This window comes from Pteropus alecto, unplaced genomic scaffold (genome assembly GCF_000325575.1).
Source record: "Pteropus alecto unplaced genomic scaffold, ASM32557v1 scaffold42, whole genome shotgun sequence".
Lineage (NCBI taxonomy): Eukaryota > Metazoa > Chordata > Mammalia > Chiroptera > Pteropodidae > Pteropus > Pteropus alecto.
The window spans coordinates 1346987-1369052 of NW_006434825.1; the positions used below are offsets into that span (position 1 = coordinate 1346987).

Below are 22066 nucleotides of genomic sequence, written 5' to 3' on the forward strand. Positions count from 1 at the left end.
AGAAAATTACTTGCCTTGTTGGGTTATTTTGAAGATTAAATGAGTGCGTATATGTAATAAATAGTTAATACATAGGGATCACATACAGCAGTGTCTGGCCCTTAATCAATGCTGAATAAATGTGCAGTGGTGGGCGTGTTTGGTTAGCCTGCCAGTGAAAGGTGCAGAGTGACCTCCCTCTGCTTGGTACGGCCTCTCACTGGTCTAGATTGTGTCCATCTCTGACGGCCCACTTTGGTTTCAGCTTAAATGGTGCTTTCGCCGAGGAACCATCCTGCTCGTCCAATCTGAAGTAGCCTCAACCCCGATGCCATTTTTTCTCACGACACCTTTCTTTTCCCCACCAGGGAGCTCTCTGCCACTTGTTCCCACATGTTACTTTGTGCTCACTCGTTTAAGGGCTGTGTCCCCCACTAGCTTGACAGTTTCCCATTGGTGAGGTGTGGCCAGGTGGCTAAGAACGTGGGCTCAGGAGTCAGATGAACTAGAGTTCCAGTCTTGCCTATCCACCTACTGACTGTGTGATCCAGGGAAAATTACCTGCGTTTTCTGAACCTCAATTTCTTCACCTGTCAAATGGTGTGAGAATAATAATACCCAGATGAAAACCTGGTATGAAGGTGAAATCTAACACCTTATAAATACTTATTAGCACAGTTTGTGGAACTTAGCATGTACCAATAATGCTGATTGTTATTATTATTATTCCTAATGAGACAGCCTTCCACTTGTCATTGTGGAACTGCTAATAACTGCATCAGAATTCTCCTGCTCCTACCAGCAGTAGAATGGCATCTCATCTTAGCTGGGATCACAGAGAGTAAATGTTAATTAATGATTTGGTTGAACTCTAAGTAATAGTTCAGGATCTCAGATTGCTAATCTTTGAAAGAAGCTGGCAGGTGTGAGTTAGCACAGGATTTTTAAGTATTATCCATGCAGTGGTTAGTACGTACGTGGACAAGGGAAGGGAATTGACAATTGTCTGTCTCTAGGAAGGGACTGGGCTTCAGGTGCTGCAGGTGGCCTGTGCAGGTAGGATGGGAGTGGGGCATCAGAAGAGCTGCCAGCACCTGGAGGCCCAAGTCTCTGTTTTAAGCAGTGTGTGAGGAGTTAGGGAATAGTGGAAGAGGCTGGGGCAGCTTAGGGGGAGGAAAGGGTTTTTTGCAGGCAGAATGTTGCAATCCTACGCAAGATCGCGTCCTAAAGAACGTGGGCTTGTTATCAACAGAACGAATTAGAATTCTGGTTCTGTTTGAGATGCTCTGAAGAAGAGGGGAAGAGGGTTAGAAAACCTACACATATGAAGAAGGAGATGAGGTCTCAGGAGATGGCACATTCAAAGTACGATGGTGTATTTGGGAGCCAGCTTTCTTTGAGCTCCTTCTGGGTATTTTGGTCTTTCAGAAAAAGCAATTGTTTTTCTAAACCTGAAAAAAGCAGTTTTTTTTTTTTAACGTTTAAACGTGGAGGAAATAATTGTATACAAAAGTAGTTTTGTCAACTAAGGTTTCATACATATTAGAGCGATTCCACTCATCTCCTTATAGTGCTTTGTGGTGTTCAAGACACTTTACTTTCCCCATATCTTTCTTATTCCTTTCTTTCTTCCAAGAAAGGTAGCAGCTGTTATAACTACCACTATTTCTATTTTACAAACAGGGACACTGAAGGCCACAGGGGTTGAGCAGCTTACCTGGGGTCATCTGGACAGAAAGTAGCAGAGCTAAGAGTTCTCTGCCCCTGTATATCAGGCTGTTAACAGGGTTGATCCTGTTAAAACTGGTCATCTTTAGTACTGGGTTAATTTAAATGAAAATGGCTGTTAGACTACCCTATGGATTTGTGGATGGGACCAGAGGTGGGAGCAGTGGTCTTTTTGTCCCCCATAAAGTGACACTCGTGACCCTGTGACTCAATCCTCCAGTAACTGGGAGGAAAAAAATCAAGGTCTTCATCCCACCACCCGCCACCCCAGTGTGGCTCCAAACAGGCCTGTAGATACTGCACCCCTGCAGACTCCCAGGCTTCTCAAGCAGCCCTGCTCTGGATAGCCATCTCCCACACTGGGAAGAACTTATCTAAGTAGGTGTACTCTCTTTTCTCCTCAGGGAGGAATTGGTTATTCTAAGGGGTCATATTCTGCAGGATGGGGAAATTGTCTTTAAATGCCACCAAGGTTTGTATTCACAGGAGGATTTGCAAGATTAAGTGACCTTTACTGTGGAATGCAAAACTGCTTATTTGTGTATTCTCCACAGCCACCCTATGAGGTACATGCTGTTATTTCCCCCTTGCTAGATGAGTCATCTGAGGCCCAAAGAGGGTTAGTAACTTGCTCAAGAATACATGATAAAAGGCTTAGCAAGATATTTAAACCAGATAGTCTTACTCCATAGCCTGTGTTCTTAAGTACTATGCTAAGCTCATTTTGATGAGTGAGTGCCATCTATCTATTCACCTATTTATTTTAGAACCCACCTCTCTACCCACCCTTTCAACCATCACCCCTCCATCCAGTTATCTGTTCATTTATTTATCCTTTCATGCATTCACTGATCTCACTATCCTCCCATCTGTTCATCCATCCACTCAACCATCCATTTTTCCATCCATTCTTCCATCCACCCACCCACGCATGCACCAATCCACTGTGTTGGCTGTTTGTCTAGCCTGGTTTTCTGCTTCATCCTGGGGAAGAAGTTTCTCCATCCTGGGAGCCAACCATATGCTTTCTGAAGCTGGAGAATTTCATACCACAAATCCCTTAGCTCCAAAGAAATATCTGGGCTTGCTCCTGACTCTCCTTGGTTGGTGTTCTTGGGAATGCTACTATTTCAGGCAGGACCAGGTTGCTTGTTCACTTCTGTTTCTCTGTAAACCTGTGGAGGACTTCCCCCTTCAAAATCCTTCAAATGTGTAAGGCTGAAGGCCCTTCCAGAAACACTCTTGACTTTCTGAAGCAAACTCAACTAGCCCCATTCCTTGACCCAAAGATAGGAAGTTGAATTAGTTCAATGTGATTTTACTTTTTAAAACTGTTATAGAGTTTGTGTGATACATCTAAAAATTATGTACTAAATCTAAAACAGATGTTCACAGAGCATTTTGTAAGGAAAGAGATTTTTATATAAACAGGCCAGTTTGATTTGAGATAAATCAATTAAGGAAACAAATAAAATTGTCCATGAAGAAGCAGTATTATGAAGAGGCAGGATGGCTCTGCTGTTTACACATTTATTAAGTGCAAAGTGATGAGTCATTTAATTTGCATAGCTTCTGTTGAGAGAGACAATCTCGGTTTTCAAATTTTTCTTTTTATCATGAAAAATTTTAAACATATAAAAATTCAAACATATAAACATGAACAGTCATATAATAAATCCCCACATACCCATTATCCATCTCCAACAATTATCAACTATAACTATCCACTTCTCCCCTCTCATATTATTTTTTCTTTTTGTATGTTTCGAGGATATATTCTTTAATTATTACTTAATGTCATTAGGTCAAAATTTCATTCTAGAAAAGTATATTATGTTGACTTTGAAATAGAATAAGCTTTTGAATATAATTTTTTACTTGCATTGAAATTTTGCTTTTCTTTGGTAGAACATTGGAGTGTTCTGTCATTTTTTAATTAAAAAAATTTCCACATCTATAGCAAAGTTGAAAGAGTAATGAACCCTCACATACCCTTCACCTAAATATACTGTTATTGGCATTAAGACGGGCATTTTTCTAAGGGTTTACTTGAAGACAGGGGATATTTTCTTACATTTGAAGGTTTGAAGACAGTCGCACATGGCTTTAGAACCAGACAGATACATAGGTTCCAATCTCACCCCCACCACCTCTTGGCCCTGCATTGTAGGCGAGTTGCCTTGTCCTCAGTCCTTTCATCTATCAGATGATAGTAATATTATCGTACACCCCATGGGGTTATGCAAGGCACATCGTAGGCTCTCAACAAATGTTACCTGTCTCTTTGCCTCACAGTTGCACCCCCTGTGTTGTAGCTTGGGGCCCTGTGTCGGGGGAAGTTGGGCTTTGTCGACTCAAGTCATTTTTGATCAATATGATTTTTGTAGTTGAGAGTTGGTATGGCCTAGTGATTAAAAAAATAAATCTGGGGTGAGAATGGTTCAAATCCTAGCTCTGCCCTAACTAGCCTGGAACTTGGCTGAATGACTTAATCTCTCAGAGCCCGAGTTTCCTCACTGTAAATGGGGATGGAAAGAATACCTACCACATTGGATTTTTGTCAGGAGAAAATGAAATAGGGGTGTCCAAGCACAACATTTAGTAATAGTAATAGTAATGATTATACTTACTATGTATAAGTAAGGATACATATACATAGTGCTTACCGTATAAGTACTCAATAAGTGTTACTTATTATTATTATAAGTTGTGGTAAAAAACCAACACCAAATAGGTCTTTAAAAGTCTAATTCTACTTTGGTGCAATGAGAAGAATAAAGATCTTTAGTGAAAACTTACAGTGTGATTTCAAGCAAGAGTAAGCCTTGGTTGGTCAGGCAGATGCCACCAGCCAGGCGTCATTACGTTGTCATGGGAAACAACCATGAACCTTTGGTTCCATTCAGTGATGTCCTAAAATAAACCAGCCATCTTAAATGCTCCTGGAAGTATCAGCTTCCTGCGTTGAACAGCTCACTCCACAGCCTTTATCCTGAGGGCTTTGTGCTGTTTTTGTTGTCTGGGACTGACTTTTTCCCTTTCTCTCTCTCTTTTCTGACTCTCATCTTATATCCCAGGTTGAAAGGATTGTAGACAAGAGGAAGAACAAGAAAGGAAAATGGGAGTATCTCATTCGATGGAAAGGCTACGGAAGCACAGAGGACACGTGGGAGCCAGAACACCATCTGCTGCACTGTGAGGAGTTTATCGATGAATTCAATGGGCTGCACGTGTCCAAGGACAAGAGGATCAAGTCAGGGAAGCAGGCCAGCGCCTCCAAGCTCCTGCGTGACAGCAGAGGCCCATCGGTGGAGAAACTCTCTCACAGACCGTCAGAATCTGCAAAGAGCAAAGGGACTTCCCACAAACGGAAGCGAATCACCCCTTCCCTGTCCAAGCCGAAGAAGGGGTATCCAGCAAAGCCCCCTGCAGGAGGTGATAGGGCCGCCAAGACAGTGTCTTACAGGACTACCCCCAGTGGTTTGCAAATAATGCCCCTGAAAAAGGCTCAAAATGGCATGGAAAACGGAGACACCGGTTCTGAGAAGGATGAGAGGCACTTAGGAAATGGGTCCCACCAGCCTGGCTTGGATTTGAATGACATCGGAGAGCAAGACCTGGGCGAGTGTGATGTCAACCATGCTGCAGTGGCAGAGAACGGGCTTGGTATGTGTCTTGTCTTTCTCCTGCATCTGCCATGGCAGATGGCTGCTTCACGGGGAGATACATGTATCTCATCCCATCCCTGACTCTTAGCTAGGCAGTACTTTTCCCTTCGTCTCTCCCTCCTAGGACCATGTGGACTTGGTCACGTGCCCATACTGGTTACTGACACCTATGCATGTGGGGGCGCGGGGCAAGCCACTGATGCTCCGGCAAGGCCTGCAATGGGTTGAAAATTCCCGACTGCAGTTGAAGACACTCAAGGTCATGGTAACCACTCTAGAGCTTCTCCTGTGAGGGTAGCTCAAAGTCCTTACCCACCAGGACCTGAGACTCATGTCCCGCAGAGCCCTTGCTTTCGGGCTCCTCAGGCCTCCGGCAGTGTAGCCCAGAGGTCTGGGCTGGTGTCTGGTCCTCCATGATCTGGCCCCGTTTCTGAAACAGGTCCTAAATGCTACCCTGTTCCTGTCCTGTGCTAATTCTTGGAAGTAACACAGCAAAGATGATAGAATTCTTCCCCCTGACCAAGTCCCCACAGGAAAAATTAAGGACAGAGGAGGTAGTGACCCAGGTAATTCAAGCTCCCAAACCTGACATTTCTCCAATAGTCAAATGGCGCCCTGACCGAGTTAACTGTCCATACCGGTTATGCGCACCCCCTCATTTCTCAGATACTTGTGTGTCTATGCGGTGGCATTTTTCTCTTTAGCTGCTAGAATCTTAAGCCTTGGTGTGTCAAGATATTCTGCACGTGTGCAGATAGTCGATGTCCTGGATGGAACCAGAGCTTGTGTGGTAATAGAGACGGTGGGATGTGGTGGGATGTGGGGTGGGTTGGGAGAGATCCTGGAGGGGTGGGGTGATGGTGCTTTCAGAGTTCTGAGTGCTCAGGGCATGCCCCGCTGGGGAGAGCATGACATCTTCAGGGACTCTTCCTGGGGAATCTGAGCAATTTGCTTTGAGGTTTCTCTTTCTCCAGAGAGGAATCTCACCCAAACAGGATTTATTTAGTAGTCTCTGCCCCAGATTGATTCACGCTTCTGTCTGGGTATCCCTGATGCTGACATGACTCTGCCTGCTAACATATGTAAATGCTGTTTGTTTTAAAAATTCATCTCTCTGGGAGAAGTGGGCTTTTATAAACAAGACCTGGCACAAACATTCATGTTTGATGTTCCTGTGACAGCTGCCTGCAGCAGAGGAATTCCCTGTCTTGGGAATGGTGGTTGGTGAGGGGAACTTCTGAGGCTCCTAGGGTGCAGACAAAGGGGACCTGGGCGTGCTTCCTGGCTGGTAGCAGCCCCCTGCCCTGCTCCAGATGTGGCCACCCTAAGAGTGAGAGGAGAAGCATACGAGAGGATGGTTTGCTGACTTAGCTGCCAGACTACAGCGCGAAGGAGAGAAGCCAGACTTTTGAAGAAGTCTAGGTGAAGGTGCATGCCTCATTCCATGCAACTTTCCACAGTGAGGCATGGCTGCTAGCCTTTTTCTCTCTATCCTTGGGCCTTGTCTATGCCCCCGGTTCATGATCTGATGATGGGGCATGCCACATGCGCTAGGGGAAGTAGGCAAGGTAGAGCCTGCTGAGATCAGTAACTTAGAATTTTAGCTCCAGAATGCTTCTCCAGAACTTTCTCATCTCTGATCTCTTCATGGCCTCACTTTTTCCCATGTTGAATATTCTTTACTCCACTCGGGCCCATGCCTTGCTAGAGAGGAGGAAGCTGCCCGCCTCTACTGTGTTCTGTTTCAGGTATTCCCCAAGGGCCCTTTTGCTTAATCACATCCCACAGTATTGTTGTCCTCGAGATTCCCCTGTAAGGTTAAGGCAGTGGTTCTCAGATTGGATGTGTATAGGCTTACCCATCACCTTGTTAAAAATGCAGTTCCCAAAGAGTCTGATTTGTGGAGCGGAGCCCAGAAGATGGGTTTTTAACAAGCACCCCAGGTGACTCTACTGCATTTGGAGACATGCACTGTGGCAATACGGGGGTGGCAATTAAATGTCACATCAGGTGTCAATTCAATACTTATTATTTTGAGAATTTCCTAAGAGTTAGACGCCATGATAGCTGCTTGGAGTAGAGTAATAAAAAGATAGATAAGGACTTATCCCACTGAAACTTACAATCTATACTTCAATAAGCTCAGAGTGGAGGTCTGTAGGTCAGTGTTGAGAAGACTCCTGAGGCCAACTCATTGGAAGGAGCGACATATATGTTATATACATGGTATGCCTTCGTCATACTCGCACTGACATCTTCTGTGGTTACTGGGGGTGATAAATGCCCCACCACTGCCAGCCTTTAACACTCTAGTTAGAACTAGCTTCTTATTAAGGTCTTGGGGTAACCAGAGCGAGGAAAAGACTGGGAATCCTTGTGAGAGGGAGAGAAAGAGAGAGAGGAGAGTGGGGAGAGCGGGGAAGAGAGAGAGAGAGAGAAAGATTTGAGATTCTTGGACAAGACCTAAGATAGAGGGTGTCATATGATTCCAGAACGTTACAGCAAGGGGTCAGAGGTGTAGTTAAACAAAACAAGGCTCCACGTATTTTTTCAACCAGTGGGAAGCCTTGATAAAGTTAGTATCAGTGCCCAAGTGGAACCCTGAATATCCTCCTCTTCCCTGCTCCCCAAGTCCACTTTCCCTGACCACCTGCATCAAAGGATCCAGTTCTCAATGGCAAGAGGGTGAGGGGGCGGGGATTTCAGCACTGAGAAGGGCTCATCTTTGCTTGGCAGAAAGTGGATGGGGAGATCCTGGCTATGCTTCCCCAGCATTTGTTTTGGGGGTGGGCTGTTGCTTTTTATATGATTTTAACTTTTCTCTGGTGGATTAAATTTCTGCATACAGAAAAGCAACTTATGTAACACGTTACTCATTTACTGCTGACTTCCCTGATCTGTGCTGTGGGAACAAGTCTAAATCAGGGCTGTGGCGGGTGGTGTTTTGGTTTCAGACTGCATTTTCCCCGGCAATGTTTGTGAAGCGTATGCAGCGACTCAGTACTGCTCTTGATTCCGATTCTTCTGTAATGACATACGGCTCTTTGGTCCGGGGACCATCTGCCTCGGTATCCCTTGGAGAGCTTGTTAAAAATGGGCTCCACCGCAATCAAATGAGCTGGCACCTCAGGGGACAGGGTGCGGGTTATGCATTTTAAATGTTGAATTGTCATGGCCGTGGGTGTGTATGTCCAGTAATTTCTGTAGAAGTGTTTGGTTGTAAGCAGAGGTTCATAGATCCATTTGTGGCAGATCCAGAGTTACTCCTTGGATTTTAAGCTTGTAAGTAGTTGTGCGATTTGGCCCTTCGAAGGTTTAAAACCTGACAGTTTCTCCTCCTTGCTGATGCACTTTCTACCAGGCATTCCTTTTTTTTTTTTTCCCCCCCCTAAAACAGACTGGTTTCATCTGTGTGGAGAAGCTGCTGGGTTAACTTCCATGGTCTGGTCCAGGAGAACTGATTAGGACTCTTGTCTAAATAGGCTAAAGAATCAACAACACCTTACAGACTCGGATGAGCCTTTAATGTGTGGAAATATTCCTAACAGGGAGATGGGGTGTCACTCTGACACCCTGTCTCAACACACATGGACACCCAGCCTTCTCCAAATTTCCACAAAGCCAGTGAGTTTCCACTGTCGATGCTGATTCTGCGGCCCCGTGTTAACATTTCTTTGAATTTCGAGATCATTTTCCTCGTGTCCCGGCACTGCATCTCAGACACTGCTTGGTTTGGTGTTTTCAGAATTGTTCCTGTCATCGAATGAGTCATCCAGCACAAACATGCAACATTTGCCATTTTCTCTCCATTGATCTTTTAAAATTATCTCAGCATTTACTTCTGTAATGTTTGTTTATCTCTTCCTACTCACTCTTTCAACGTGATTGTTTTTTCTTTCATCGAACATGATGGAGTAACCATGTTTTAAAAGCACTTCAGAACTGAGCACGAGCATGGGAAATGCCCTATGACTTTCGAGAACTTAGGGCTCTCAAACATGAATCCAGCATCAGAATCTCCTGGAGGATGTGTTAAAACACGGATTGCTACAACTGAAAAAAAAAAAAAAAAAGAAAAACAAACAACTCTCCTCCCCAAAAAACCCCACACGGATTGCTGTGCCAACCCCAAGTTTCTGATTCAGTAGATATAGAGGAGAGCCCGAGAATCTGCATTTCCAGCAAGTTCCCACATGCTGCCACTGGTCTGGGAACTCACTTTCAGAACCTCTGTTCCAGACAAATGAGCACCAAGATGGTTGAGACAAAAATGACAGATGGTGATTGAGAATACACACTGGTGGTATTGGGGAGATTTGAAGTGCCTTCAACCTGGACCTTGAGTCTGCAGTCGTGAGAATTTCTAAGTTGAAAGTTTGTGATTTGAAAAGTGATAAGTTGAAAGTTTGAGAGCATGGGGACTTCCCGGTGATGAGGCCTTGGAGTTTCCAAAGTAAAGTACTTTTTGTGATCCTCACAGCAGTCCTGGGCAGTAGCTGTTGAGATGCCTATTTTGTAGAGGAGGAGGCTGCGGTTACGTGTGCCCATGGTGGGGCTCAGAGAGAAATCCAGGCAGTTTGATTCCAGAGCTGGCCCCTAGATCAGTGCCCAGCTGGGTTCTAGGCAGTACAGGGCACTTGCTAAACCGTGACCACTGACATGCTTCCTAAGTCCTGATGTCTGACACACAGAGGCTGTGATTGGGGAGTGGGGTGTGCGGGTGCGGCAGGAGTCACGTCTTGGACTCACCCTTTTGCTTATTCATGGAAGGATATAATCCTTCCAAGCCCGAGATGCTTTGACTAACTCTATGCAGTTCAATTTGGAAACCTGGATAAAATGGTCAGTTTCCTAGAAAAATACAACTTAACGAAACAGACTGAAGGAGGACTAGAAAACCCAAATAGAGCATTCGCTATTAAAGAAATTATTAAATCAGTCGTTACAAAGCTCTCATAAAAAGCAGGGAAGAAGGCACATAAGGCCCAGATGGTTTAATAGTCAAGTCTACCACGTATTCTAGAACAGATAATCCCTCTCTTATTCGAAAGAGAAAACATTCCAACTCCTTTGAGGAAGCCAGTACCACTTGGATTTCCAAAACAGACAAGAGAGAAGGAGCAAGGGAAATTATAGGTAGGTTTCACTTAAGGAAATGGTCATCAGAGTCCTGAATAACCCTCGGCTGGTTACAGTCCCCTCTGTACTTCTTCAAAATTGTGACTATGCCAGAAACTTCTTACTCCATGACCTGAACTTGACCCCAGTTCATGACCATTAGAATCACCACTGCTTCTTGAGGGGCCCTGCTTATCCCCAGAAGAGGCCTAGCTAGAGGAAGCAGGCTCAGGACAGTCCACGTGTCACTGGCAGCAGCTCCAAGCCACTAGTAATCACAGAGAGTCCGTACAGAGTGTCTGTTCTGCAGCCTCTTGTTAACGCAGGTATCCGTTTCCCTGGGGACAGCTGTTCTTTTTAACACACTTTAAACCCTCACTCCCAGGCCAGCAGACTTTGACCAACCTTTTTGTTTTTCAAAAGGGAGTCATTTTCTAAACCCATAACAACAACAGAAACCTTAAGGGTTCTTATGTTTTGTCTTTTGAAGCATGGCAAGTGATTCGTGCTAATGAATGAAGTTAAAACCCTTTCTGTGGCGATGAGATGATCAGTCCAACTTGGCCACTGCCTGTGAGCGGAAAGTGCCAGACTGTGATGGAAAATCTGACCGCGAACTTGAAACATGGCAAATCCAAGGGGGGAAGTTGACTCTCCTGGTTGGTTCCCCCATCCTGGATTTGATTTTGGCATCCGGAAGAGGCTGATAGAATCTGTCAAGATTCGGAAATGGACTACTTTTCCTGCCAGCTCAGAAACTGTATTCCTCTCTAAACCACCTCAAAAAAGCCTTAGGAACTGTTTCCATTTACCAGTGGTGAACCAAAGCAAGTGGGGTGGGGAGTGGAAGCCCCACCAGGTGCAAGCAGTAAGGGGAGATGGTACATTGTCTGCAGAGGGTCTCAAAACAGTGATGAATATCAGTTTGCCAATGTTTGTGAACGCCCCCACCGAGGCGAACTGCCCACAGCTCAGCCCTTGCCCTCACTGCCCACAAAAGGCCAGTCTTCGGGAATGATTATAACAGTGGTGCTGAGCTCCTTCTGTAGGCAAGCCTCACTCTTTCTGTCTGACATCCTGGATAGCATTTACTCCCCTCAGTGATTCTTGGACTTAGCGACTTAATAATATAGCAACGGAACAAGGTTGGCTAGAAATGGCTTTGCTTCCAGGTGGGGAAACTGAGGCTCAGAGAGGTAGAGACACAGAACAAGGTAGCAGGAGGTGACACTCAGTATGGTAGGTGGACAAGGGCATTTGGCCACATTGCTTCAAGCAATTTGCTTAGCCTCTCTGAGCCAGACTCTTCATTTGTAAGATGCAGATCTAATCATATCCTGTGGGGCTGGGATAAAGAATAAGTGAATTCATTCATAGAAAGCACATATTATCTGGCATATTGTAGACAGTTGATAAATATTAGCTATTGTTATTTCAGTCCTTTGCTCATTTTTCTAACTAGGTCTCTGTATTTTCCTATTTGTTTTTTAGAGCACTTTAGATACTGTGGACATTAATCTCTTGTTATGTATGTTAACTCAAGCAGTATTCGTTGAGTGACTGAACTCTTAGGTTAATTATTGCAGTACTTTATACCATGATGGAGATACACGAAGATACTGAGGGAGCTATAGGCAGACGTGCCTAAGCCAGCTTGGGAAAGGAGTTAGGAGAGGGCTTCTTGGAGGAGGTGATATGCCAGCTGAGCCAGAATGAATGAGGAAAGAGGAAGGGATGGTGGGAGGGAATGACAGCATGCACAAGGCACAGAGCCAAGGATCAGCATGCGGGTGCATGATACCACCTCACGAAGAATCCGGGAGCCCAACCAGCGCAGCTCTGCCTTGCAGAGGAGGCTGAAGCTCTAGAGAATTCCCTGGGCCCTCAGCCTTGGCTTAAGAACCAGATGGATGCATTCTGCAGTAGGAGGGTGTTTTTGGATTCTTTCTGGAAGGGGCGAGGAAGCCCTTATGCAGCCCTGTGGAGCCTCCCCCATCTGGCCTGCCTCGCACCCTTCCCCATCGTCTCCCTGCGCTTTGCATGCATGTTCCCTTCCCCGCCAGCCCTCATGTGAGTAGTTCTTCTCATCCTTCATAGCTCGCTTAAGCAGCAGGTCCTCCATGGGAGCCTTTCCTGACGCCCCCCGTAGGTCAGCTTCCGGCGTCGTCCGCACACGAAAACCCCTGCTTCTTCGCTGACAGCACTCACCTCAGTTTGCAGGGGTCGCAGTCTGGTTACTTGAGTAATCTCTGCCTCCCTCACTAGATTGCAAACTGCACGAAGGTAGAGATGGTCTCTATTTTTGCTCACAGTTGTATCTCCAACATGTAATAATGTCAGGTACATAATAGGTACTTAAGAAATACCTGCTGAATGAGAGAGCGAAGGAATGGATGGATGAAAGAGATAGCAAGAAGCCTTTCCTGCCTTCAGATGTGGGTCCTGAGGCCCTGCCGTGACGCCGCCCCGTCTGTCAAAGCCTCCATCGCTCCTCTCAGTATCGCGCCCCCACCTCGGGCTGCCTCGCGTTCTCACGTTGCGCTCCCTGCTCCTGGTAGCATGTCATGGAGAGCTAATGTTTTGTCAGGGCTCAGAACAGCAGCTAAAGGATTCCCTTTCCCTTGTCTTATCTGACAATTGTTTTCACCATCTGCCATGACGGCCTGACTTGCTACGCTTCTCCTCCCTTAATATTCACCCAGTCTCCCCGGCTCTTAATTAAATGCCTGGGCTCCCACCCCACCCTCCATCAAGGGTATTGTGGATCCTTTTCAGTGGAGTGCATTTCATTTGGGTGCTATTTTCTGTATTTTGTGTGGTCCTTTGCTATGAGAGAGAAAATGCAGTGGACTTCTTAATAGAAGTCCCAGGTACAGGAGGCATGTTGAGATTTCTCCTTTAAACTTGCTGTAAACTTTGGAGGTGGCATGGTGAGGAAGAAACTGGAAAGAGCAAGCGTGGGCTTTGGAGACAGAGGGTCTGTGAGTTCAAGTGCAAACTCTGCCTCTTGCCGCGTCGGTGACTCTAGCAAGTCTCACCAGCTTTAGAGCCTCCATTTTCACCTCTGTGCTATGGGAATAACAATATCTCCTACAAAGGATTGAACGATGTCTCCTGGCTCCCAGTCAGTGCTGAGCGAATGTTAATTTCTCTTCTCCTCTCGTAGACTGTGCTACTTACGGAGCCTCTTGCTTTACTAAAAGGCATGATTTCTTATCTTACTGCCATATGCCCTGTTGCTTTCTCATCAACACTAGGATATTAATTTGCATTGTGCTAACGTAAACCAGCAAGGTGAAAATCAAGAGTTCCCGCTTCTGGGCAGTGGGTTGACTAACCCTGTCACTTGTGTCCTCGATGGAAATTGGTCTTGAGTCTTCCGCCTGCCATCTTGGTGACAATGATACTGAGATGGAGTTTCCCATCTCCCAAAATTTTTTTCCTTCTTCTGCCTAGTGGCTTTTCTCACCTTCAGCCCTTTTCTTGATCCTGTCCCACTCCCCCACTTCTGGTGGAGAGTGGGTCTGTGCTGAGTTCCCTGAGTTCAAATAAGATGTCCCGTTACTGGTCTAGCTGCCCACCAGTGACTCCTTGTATCACTTGGTGGTGAAAGAGAAACAACTGGCCATAAGATTACTGAGCACCTGCGTGTGCCAGGCATGGTGTTGGGTGCTGAGGCTCTGGGCGTGTGTAAGAGATGGTTGCTGTCCTCACCCAGCTCACGTTCTTGTGAGAATATCAGGAAGGAGCCAAACGTTGCAGCACGCCATGATGTGGGAGTGCCCTACACAAGCGTGGAACCCACTGGTATTAGGAGATTAGGGAAAGGGCTTCCAGGTGGAAGCAGCATCTCATCTGAGACCTGAAGGACGCATAGCGTTTGGTCAGGCAAAGAAGACGAGGAAGAATGTTATGGACAGTCGGAACTGTATTTCATTAAGATATGTAGAAAATATATAACATCTGCCTCAAACATCTTCAATAAACTACATGTATGCTTTCTTTATCAAACATTTAGTGACTGCTATAAGCCAGTACTGTGTACCTGGAAGTGAATCACTGTGTGCCTTATACTAGGAATATAATGATGAATAAGGTGAGATGTTTACAATTTAGGGAAGAAAGCAAATCAACAACTTCTGTACCATGTCAAAATAGCCAAGATTCCTTTATTGAGCCCGTGCTATGTAAATGCACTGTTCTAAGCATAGTAAGTAACTCAGTTAATCCTAGGAGGTAAGGTCTCTTTCTCTCCCTGTTTTACAGATAGGGAAACTAAGGTACATAGAGGCACATCACTTGCCTATGCTGTGGTCTGTCAGTTGGTAGGTGGCTATTCCGGGATCCGGACCTCGTTGGTCTAGCTCCAGGCTCATATTCTTAACAGCTGCTGCTATTTGAGTATGCAGAAGAGAGCTACCTCATAATTGGAACCACCTTTTTCTCTTAGCTTTTTGTGATTGTTATTTTTTGTCCTACAATTCAAAGAGTTTACTTTGCACCCACTGTGTACTGGGAACTGGGGGGTATAGAGATGACTGGCCTCGTCTTTCAAAGAACTTGAAGCTGATTAAGCTAATTAAGGGATCAAGTGGTCCCAAATGACCAGCTGCAAAGCTGTGCACTGAGAACTCAGGAAGGGCCCAGACAGGCTGCCTTGGGGGCCCCAGGGGTGGGCCGTTCCCTGGCGCCTGGGGAGGAAGAGACCGCTGCCTGGAAGAGAAGCATTTCAGGTAGCCCTGAGGATTCGATGAGTGAAGGTAGACAGAAGTGGCGTTTTAGGCCAAGGGGCAGCTGAAGCAGTAGTCCAGAAGCAAGAACGTTCAGAGAGTTTTAGAGAACCTCAAACAGCCCTGGAAATTAGGGTGGTTAAGGGGCAAGAGTGGAGGTTCAGCTTGAAACAGCATGAGATCAGAAGGTAGCGTTTTTGAGTAGAGGCATGGCAAGAAAAGATGAGAAAATAAATTTTCAACATGATCGCTTTATACTTTGAAGACCTTTGGGGCACTTCCTCTGTGTGCTAGGATTCTGCCCTACCAGTGCTTTGAAGGTCAGCATGGCCTTGGAGGGTTTTAATACAGAAGACAAAATTCGACCCGTAGAAAAAGGTCCTTTTAATCAGGTTATTTTGCATTTTTAATTCGTGCTTTGCTCTGCCGTTTAGACATCTGACCATAAACATTGTAAGACGTATGATCATCACTCTCAGCAATTCTAAGTAATCTTGGAACCTAAATTTTCTTGAAATTCAGTGTGTGGATTTTCTCAGGAGGCATAATTATAACATGCCAGAGGATGGCTAACATGTGTAAGTAAGATTCTTGAAAATCTACATGTAAATTTGAGCTTTGCTATTGTATTCAGCCCTGAAGTCAGGGATTCTGTACATGGTGACAGGTAAGGTCTGGGACGATTAGCCATGAAATAATGGGACAGGTACTGAGTCGAGGTGCAGGTTAGGCGCTTTGAACTCTCATGACACGAGTGAGTGGAGTGATTGGGTTTTTTTTTCAACTTCAGCCTCTGTCTCTGAACCTTTAAAGATCTTGGCCACACCGCCGTCCATGCTCGTGTTGAAAGAAGCTGTCCCCAGCTGCTGAATCTGATGGCGGCACGTCATGCCCGCTGATGTGCTGAGACAGAACAGGGTCTTGACGTGTAAACTGCACCCTCGCAGTTCCCCCCTTGCGCCCTCAGAGCGGCCCACCACGCTTTGGGTATCTTTGATGAGTCAACCACAGACCAAGAAACGGTTCTCAGGCGCAAGAGCTATCACTTTCTCTTCTAAGAACTGCAGCTGGAAAGCCCTAAGCCCGCGGACAACAAAGTGATGATTTTACTCAACTGTGGAACTGTCTTCTCTTTTGCTTTTTTTTTTTTTCCTAAAGCATACCCAACCCTCTGCTACAGTTTGCAACTGAGGGGGCTCCAGTGTGAGTTGCCCTCAGGGTGGTCCCAGCCCTCCCTTCTGTCTGTGAGCCGCATCTGCTTCCCAAGTCAGCAGTCACGACTGGAAGGAAGGCTGGGGAGAATGGACAGGAAGGGAAACTCCTGGCCCTAGGTCTTTTTGTGGGGCTAGCAGCAGATTCATCGCAATTTCCTCACCTTGCTTTCTGGCTTCTCTCTCGCTCCCACTTTTGGTCAGGAGGTAGGAACTTCTATACATCTAGCACTTTTTTGTTTATCCGAGCACTTATTTATTCAGCAGTGACTTAAGTCCTTTCGTGTGCCGGGATCCACTGTTTCTGAAGATACAGGAACGACTGACAGAGCCCCTGCGTTTAAGAACCCGCGTGAGGATGAGGCAGGAGGGAGTCAGACGTGAGGGAGTCGAAGGGTATGTGAGGATTTGTAAGGTATGCAAGAGAATTCTCTTGCAGAAGGATTCCCTGCACTGTCCAGTGGTAGCTACCAGCCACACGTGGTTAAAATTAGGTTTAAACTAATTAAAGTTAAACAAAAATTAAAAAAAATTTCAACAGCCGTAGGTGGTTATCGGCCGCTGTATTGGGCAGTGCATCATTGTCCATCATTGCAGCGTGTTCTGTTGGACAGCGCCGAGTTAGACTGCAAGCTTTCGAGGGCGGGATCCCCATCCGTTTCTGCCCATCGGTGTATCTCAGGTGCCAAGCATATCATAGACGCTCGGTAATATGTGCTGAGTACCTGGATGGAGGAAGGTGCGGTAAAGGCTGTGAAAAAGGGAGGACGTACAAACAGCCGTGAGAAGAGGAATGAGCTGCTCTGGAGGATTCCTAGGCAGGCAACAGCAACGCTGCCATGCGAAGGATGAGGAGGCCCTTACCAGGTGGGACAGGGACGAAGGGCATTCCAGGAGGGCGGATGCCTCTGGTATCACAACGTCTTCCTTGTGTGTTCTGATGGCTCAAACCACCAGAGGTGTTACTATTTTCTTCGCAAGGGAAGGAAAGTTCATAACACTCACACCCTGTTCTCTACCCGTGCATCTTCGAGAAGCGAGGTCTCGCTTGGCTGTTGTGAGGCAGAAGGGCCACTTGTGATTTAAGCACAAGTCATCTAGGTGTGAGATCAACCCGATTTCAGAAAACCAGTGTTTTCATGCATGGATCTAATACAAAGGTTTGGAAGTGTGATCGACACATTGAGAAATGAATATGGAATGTGTTCCAACACCACGTTGACACGTGGTGCGATGAGGTTGCTGCTGTTAGTTTTCTTCAGTTGTTATTTTTTCATTCATCCCCTTGATGAACACTTTGTTGAACAGTTTCTGTCTTCCAGGCACGGTTCTCAGTCCTACAGACACCAAGGTGAATAACTCTCAGGCTTGTCTCCTAAGGGCTCACAGTCTGGTGGGGGCATTGGGCAGGTGTAGAGATGATGATAACTCAGCAAAATGAACTGGGCTTGGTGACAGCATCATGTGACACTGGCACCAGGTGTAATGCCTGTATTTTCTTTTCTGCTTTTTCAGCAAAGACTGGGCTCTTAGGAAGGAAAGTAGAACATCCCTTGGAGCCCAGAGATGTGTTAGGTTCCAGAGTTTTGATGCTCAAGTCAGGCATCAAGTTTAAAGAAGCTGGAGGTTGAACCCTATCCTGGCACTTCCTAGTGGCATGACTTTGGGCTTTAGTTTTCTCTTCTATAAAATGGGGATAAAATAGCATCTTACAGGGTTGTTATTAGTATTGAATGAAGTAAGCAGTCTGAATCACATATGTGTAAGCAGTCAACAAAATAGGATTATGGCATTATGATGAGCAATTGAAAGAAAAGACTGTGAAGATGATGCTGTTCTGTGCAGATGAGGCTCTCTCTTAGCCCAGCTGCTTACAAGGAAAGACTGTTTAAGGGTAAAACCAGCAGGATAATGCATTCCTCCCACCAGGGGTACTGTTCTTTGGGGGTCTGTCTAAGTATTTTCTTCCTTCCTCCCTGTCCATAGGAAGCTTGGTAATCTTCTGTGCCTGGAGTTTGACATGTTCTTGGCAGAGTATGTGGGCATGGATCCTGAGCCCTGAGTGGAGTGGCCATGTTTCCTGCAAACTGAAGCTGCATGGCAGAAGTGTCCTGTGGTCCGTCTCCCTCATCTATTCAGTCCTCTGGGGCCTCCCCCAGCCCTTTACCTTCCACTCTCCCAGAAAGCTCACCCCTAATCCCATGGCAGCTTCCTGCTCTCCTTCAGATAACAGGTTTCTGTTTCTCTTTGTGTCCCACAAACTGCAGTGCATTTTCCAATACACCTTTTCTTGCTGCAGTCTGATCATCTTTTTTTTTTTTAATACATGAATTGAATCTGTTCAGATTAATGTGATTATTAATATATTTGGATGTTTTTCTTCTGTTTTGTATTTTCTTTTTATCGTTCTGTTTCTGTGATCCTTCTTCCATCCCCTTCACCTGACCTTTTCATTATTTCATATTTAATTGATACATCTTATATTTTCCCTTTTCCCTGGGCTGGTTTGCAACCTGGCTATAGATTATATTTCTTTTCTTAAATTTTATCATACATACTTAACTATGTATTTTTTCCTAACCAAAATGATGTCCTCCTGTTGAGTATAGCAAGGAGGACCCTGTTTGGCTTTAACTTCTCATTGAACATCTTGCTTTTGTTTTGTCTACCCAAGGTGGTTAAACACCAAACATTATTTTTATTATTTTTAAAGCCAGTAATTATATTTACTAAATTTGTAATAATCTACTTTGTTTTATCTTCTCTTCCTATGAATTAAGTTTTTGATTTGCTGACATTTTTCTTTATAATTCTTTTAGAGTCTGTGGTAAATAAACTCTCTTGGTGTTGAGATATCTGAAAATGTTCATTTACTTTGGCCTTTAAATGCTGTTTTAGCGGGGTATAAAATTCTTGGTTGACAGTTATTTTTCTCAGCATTTTGATGGTAGTTCATTTTTTTAGGCCTCTGTTACTACTTTTGCTATCAGTCTGTCATCCCTTTTTGGTAATGGGATTTTCCCCTCTGTGCTACATATTAAGATCTTTTCTTTTGTTCATGACATTCTACAGTTTCATTATCATTTGTCTTTTATCCTGCTTTGTATTCAGAGTACTCATGCAAACTACGAACCAGTGTTTTTTAAGTTCTGGAAAATATTCAGCTGTTATCTCTTTTAATATTCCTTTCTTAGAGTTATCCCTTGTGTGGAATTTTAATTTGATTCTTATATGCAGAATATTTATTTTTAAAAAAATGTGGGGTTTTTTTTTGTTTTGAAATAATTTTAAATTTATAGAAAACATTGTAAAGAACCCCTTTTCAGATTTACCAGTTTTTAACATTTTGCCAAGTTTATCTTCTTTCTGTGCGTGTGCTCGTGTATGTAAATATATGGACTCACACATAAATGCACTCATAACATATATAAATGATTATATAAATTATATACAAATTATTCTCTTTCTGAACTGTTTGAGTGTAGATTGCGTGCATCACACCTTTACCCTTAATTTTCAGTATGGGTATTTTCTAAGAAAAAAGATATTCTCTTAAGTCAACAGAGTACAGTTATGAACTTCAAGAAATTTAGTATTGATGAATACTTTTATTCTGTGGTCCATCTTCCAGTTTTCTCTATTATCTCAGTAATGTCCTTTACATAGATTTTTTCCCCCTCCAATATAGAATTCTGCCCACAATCCCAAGATGGCTTTAGTTGTCATGTCTCTTTAATCTCCCTTAACCTGGAACAACTTCTCATTCTGTGTCTTCAGTGACACTAACATTTTTGAAGACTAGAAGTCAGTTTTTTACAGAGTGTTCCTCACTTTGAGTTTGTCTGATGTTTCCTCAAGATTAGATTTAAGTTATTCATCTCTACTGAAATAGTTGATATTGTTTCTTCTCACTTATCCATCTATAATTTATCTGTCAGTCTGTCTGTATGCCTTTCTGTCATCTCTATTATCAGTATAAACTTGAGGATTCTTATTTTATGCAACAGTTTATATTCCATTTACTGCCCTTACTTATTTTAGTATTTAAATTGTTCCAGGTTCAACCAGTGAGAGACTCTTCGAGCTGCCTCATATGTCCTATTGACATGCCTGGTTATATTTTTGATCACTTCCTCATTTCCAGGTACAAGATTTTTCCAGCCCAAATTGTACCTTGCCTGTCCCAACCTTGGAACCAGCCGTTTCTCGGTAGAGCCCTGGTTTATTCTAATGGAGATTGGTATTTAGAAGCCAATGTCTGGGATCTAAGTGTGCTCATTGCTATTAAAGTTTTATTTATTCTAAGGCCTTTTAGCTGACAGAGCTTGGAAATATATACATTAATATATACGTATATAATTTTTAAATCATAAGTTCATACTGATACCTCCAATTCCATTTTAAATTCCACTGGATTCTTCCTCGCCTTCCCCATTCCATATTTGTATGTCTCTTCTTTCAAGTCCCTTTGTATGTCTCTCCATAATATCGTACATTTATCCATTTGTTCAACCCTATACTGCTCATAAAATAATTTTAGAATTACTCCACCCATACCTCAAGATTTGTTTGAGGGTATATGTAGTCATAATATTGCGTTCAAAAGTGATTTCTATTGGTTCTCGCCCCTTTTAGTGTGCTTATGTTACTCATTTGAAATATGATTAATTTCTTTTTATTTGCTTTCAGTTTACTTTTACCTAACCTCATTGATTTTATTTTCTTAATGTGCCTTAATGTACTTCAGGAATTAAACAAAAATATGTCCTCAGAGAAGCGTCACTCCTTCCCCAGCTCTTCTCCATTCTTTCTGCCAGTCACCTGTGGGTAACCAAGTTCATTGTTTTGTGGTTTATTCTTCCTGTGTTTCTTTTTGCCAAAAAGAAGCAGATTTACCTATTTCCCCTTCTTTCTTACACTAAAGGTAAAATACTTCTGCATCTTGCCTCTCTTTACTTGAAGATATATTTTGGAAATCACTCCATGTTGATAGAGATAGGTCTCATTCTTTTTTACTGCTGCATCATATTCCATTATGTGGATGCACCGTATTTTACTTTCTCAAATCATGTTTGTATATTTAGGTAGCTTCCAATATTTTGCAGTTGTAAATAATGCTATAAAAATAATCTGATGCACATATATTTTTGTACTATTAGAGGCATACTTTCACATTGATTTTTTAGAAGTGGGATTGCTGGGTTGAGAATACATGCATAAACAGTTTTGTCAGATATTGCCAAAGTCCCTTACATGGCAGTTGTACCATTTTGCATTCCACCCACCATTTAGAGAATGCTCAACTCCCCACATCCTCTTTAGCAGAGTATAGTTTCAAAATTTTGAACTTCACCAAGCTGATGGGTAAGAAATATTATCTCAGTATAGTTTTAATTTTTATTTTATTATGAGTTTTACTTTGCGTTATTGAGTGAAGTTGAAATCTTTGATTATGTTTAAGTGTCATTTCTTGTGGATATCTGTCTATAGCTTTTGTCCATTTTTTCTTGGAGGATGTTTTGGTCTTTTTGTCTTCAGTGTCTAAATTTTTTTGTACAACTCGGGGGTCTTTGTTTTTTATCTGTGATATGTGAATGTTTTTTCCTAATTGTCATTTGCTTTTTAATTAGTT

The 22066-nt window shown here is 43.8% G+C and overlaps 1 protein-coding gene across 1 annotated transcript in view; it reads left to right on the forward strand.

The window, feature by feature from the left end:
* Positions 1–1303: 1303 nt before the first annotated feature.
* Positions 1304–22066, forward strand: part of CDYL2 (chromodomain Y like 2) — a 50289-nt gene continuing 29526 nt past the window's right edge. Inside the window, exons 1-2 of the mRNA XM_025045248.1 lie at positions 1304–1390; positions 4785–5373. Coding sequence (XP_024901016.1) covers positions 1304–1390; positions 4785–5373 — 676 coding nt within the window. The remainder of the gene's footprint in view (positions 1391–4784; positions 5374–22066) is intronic.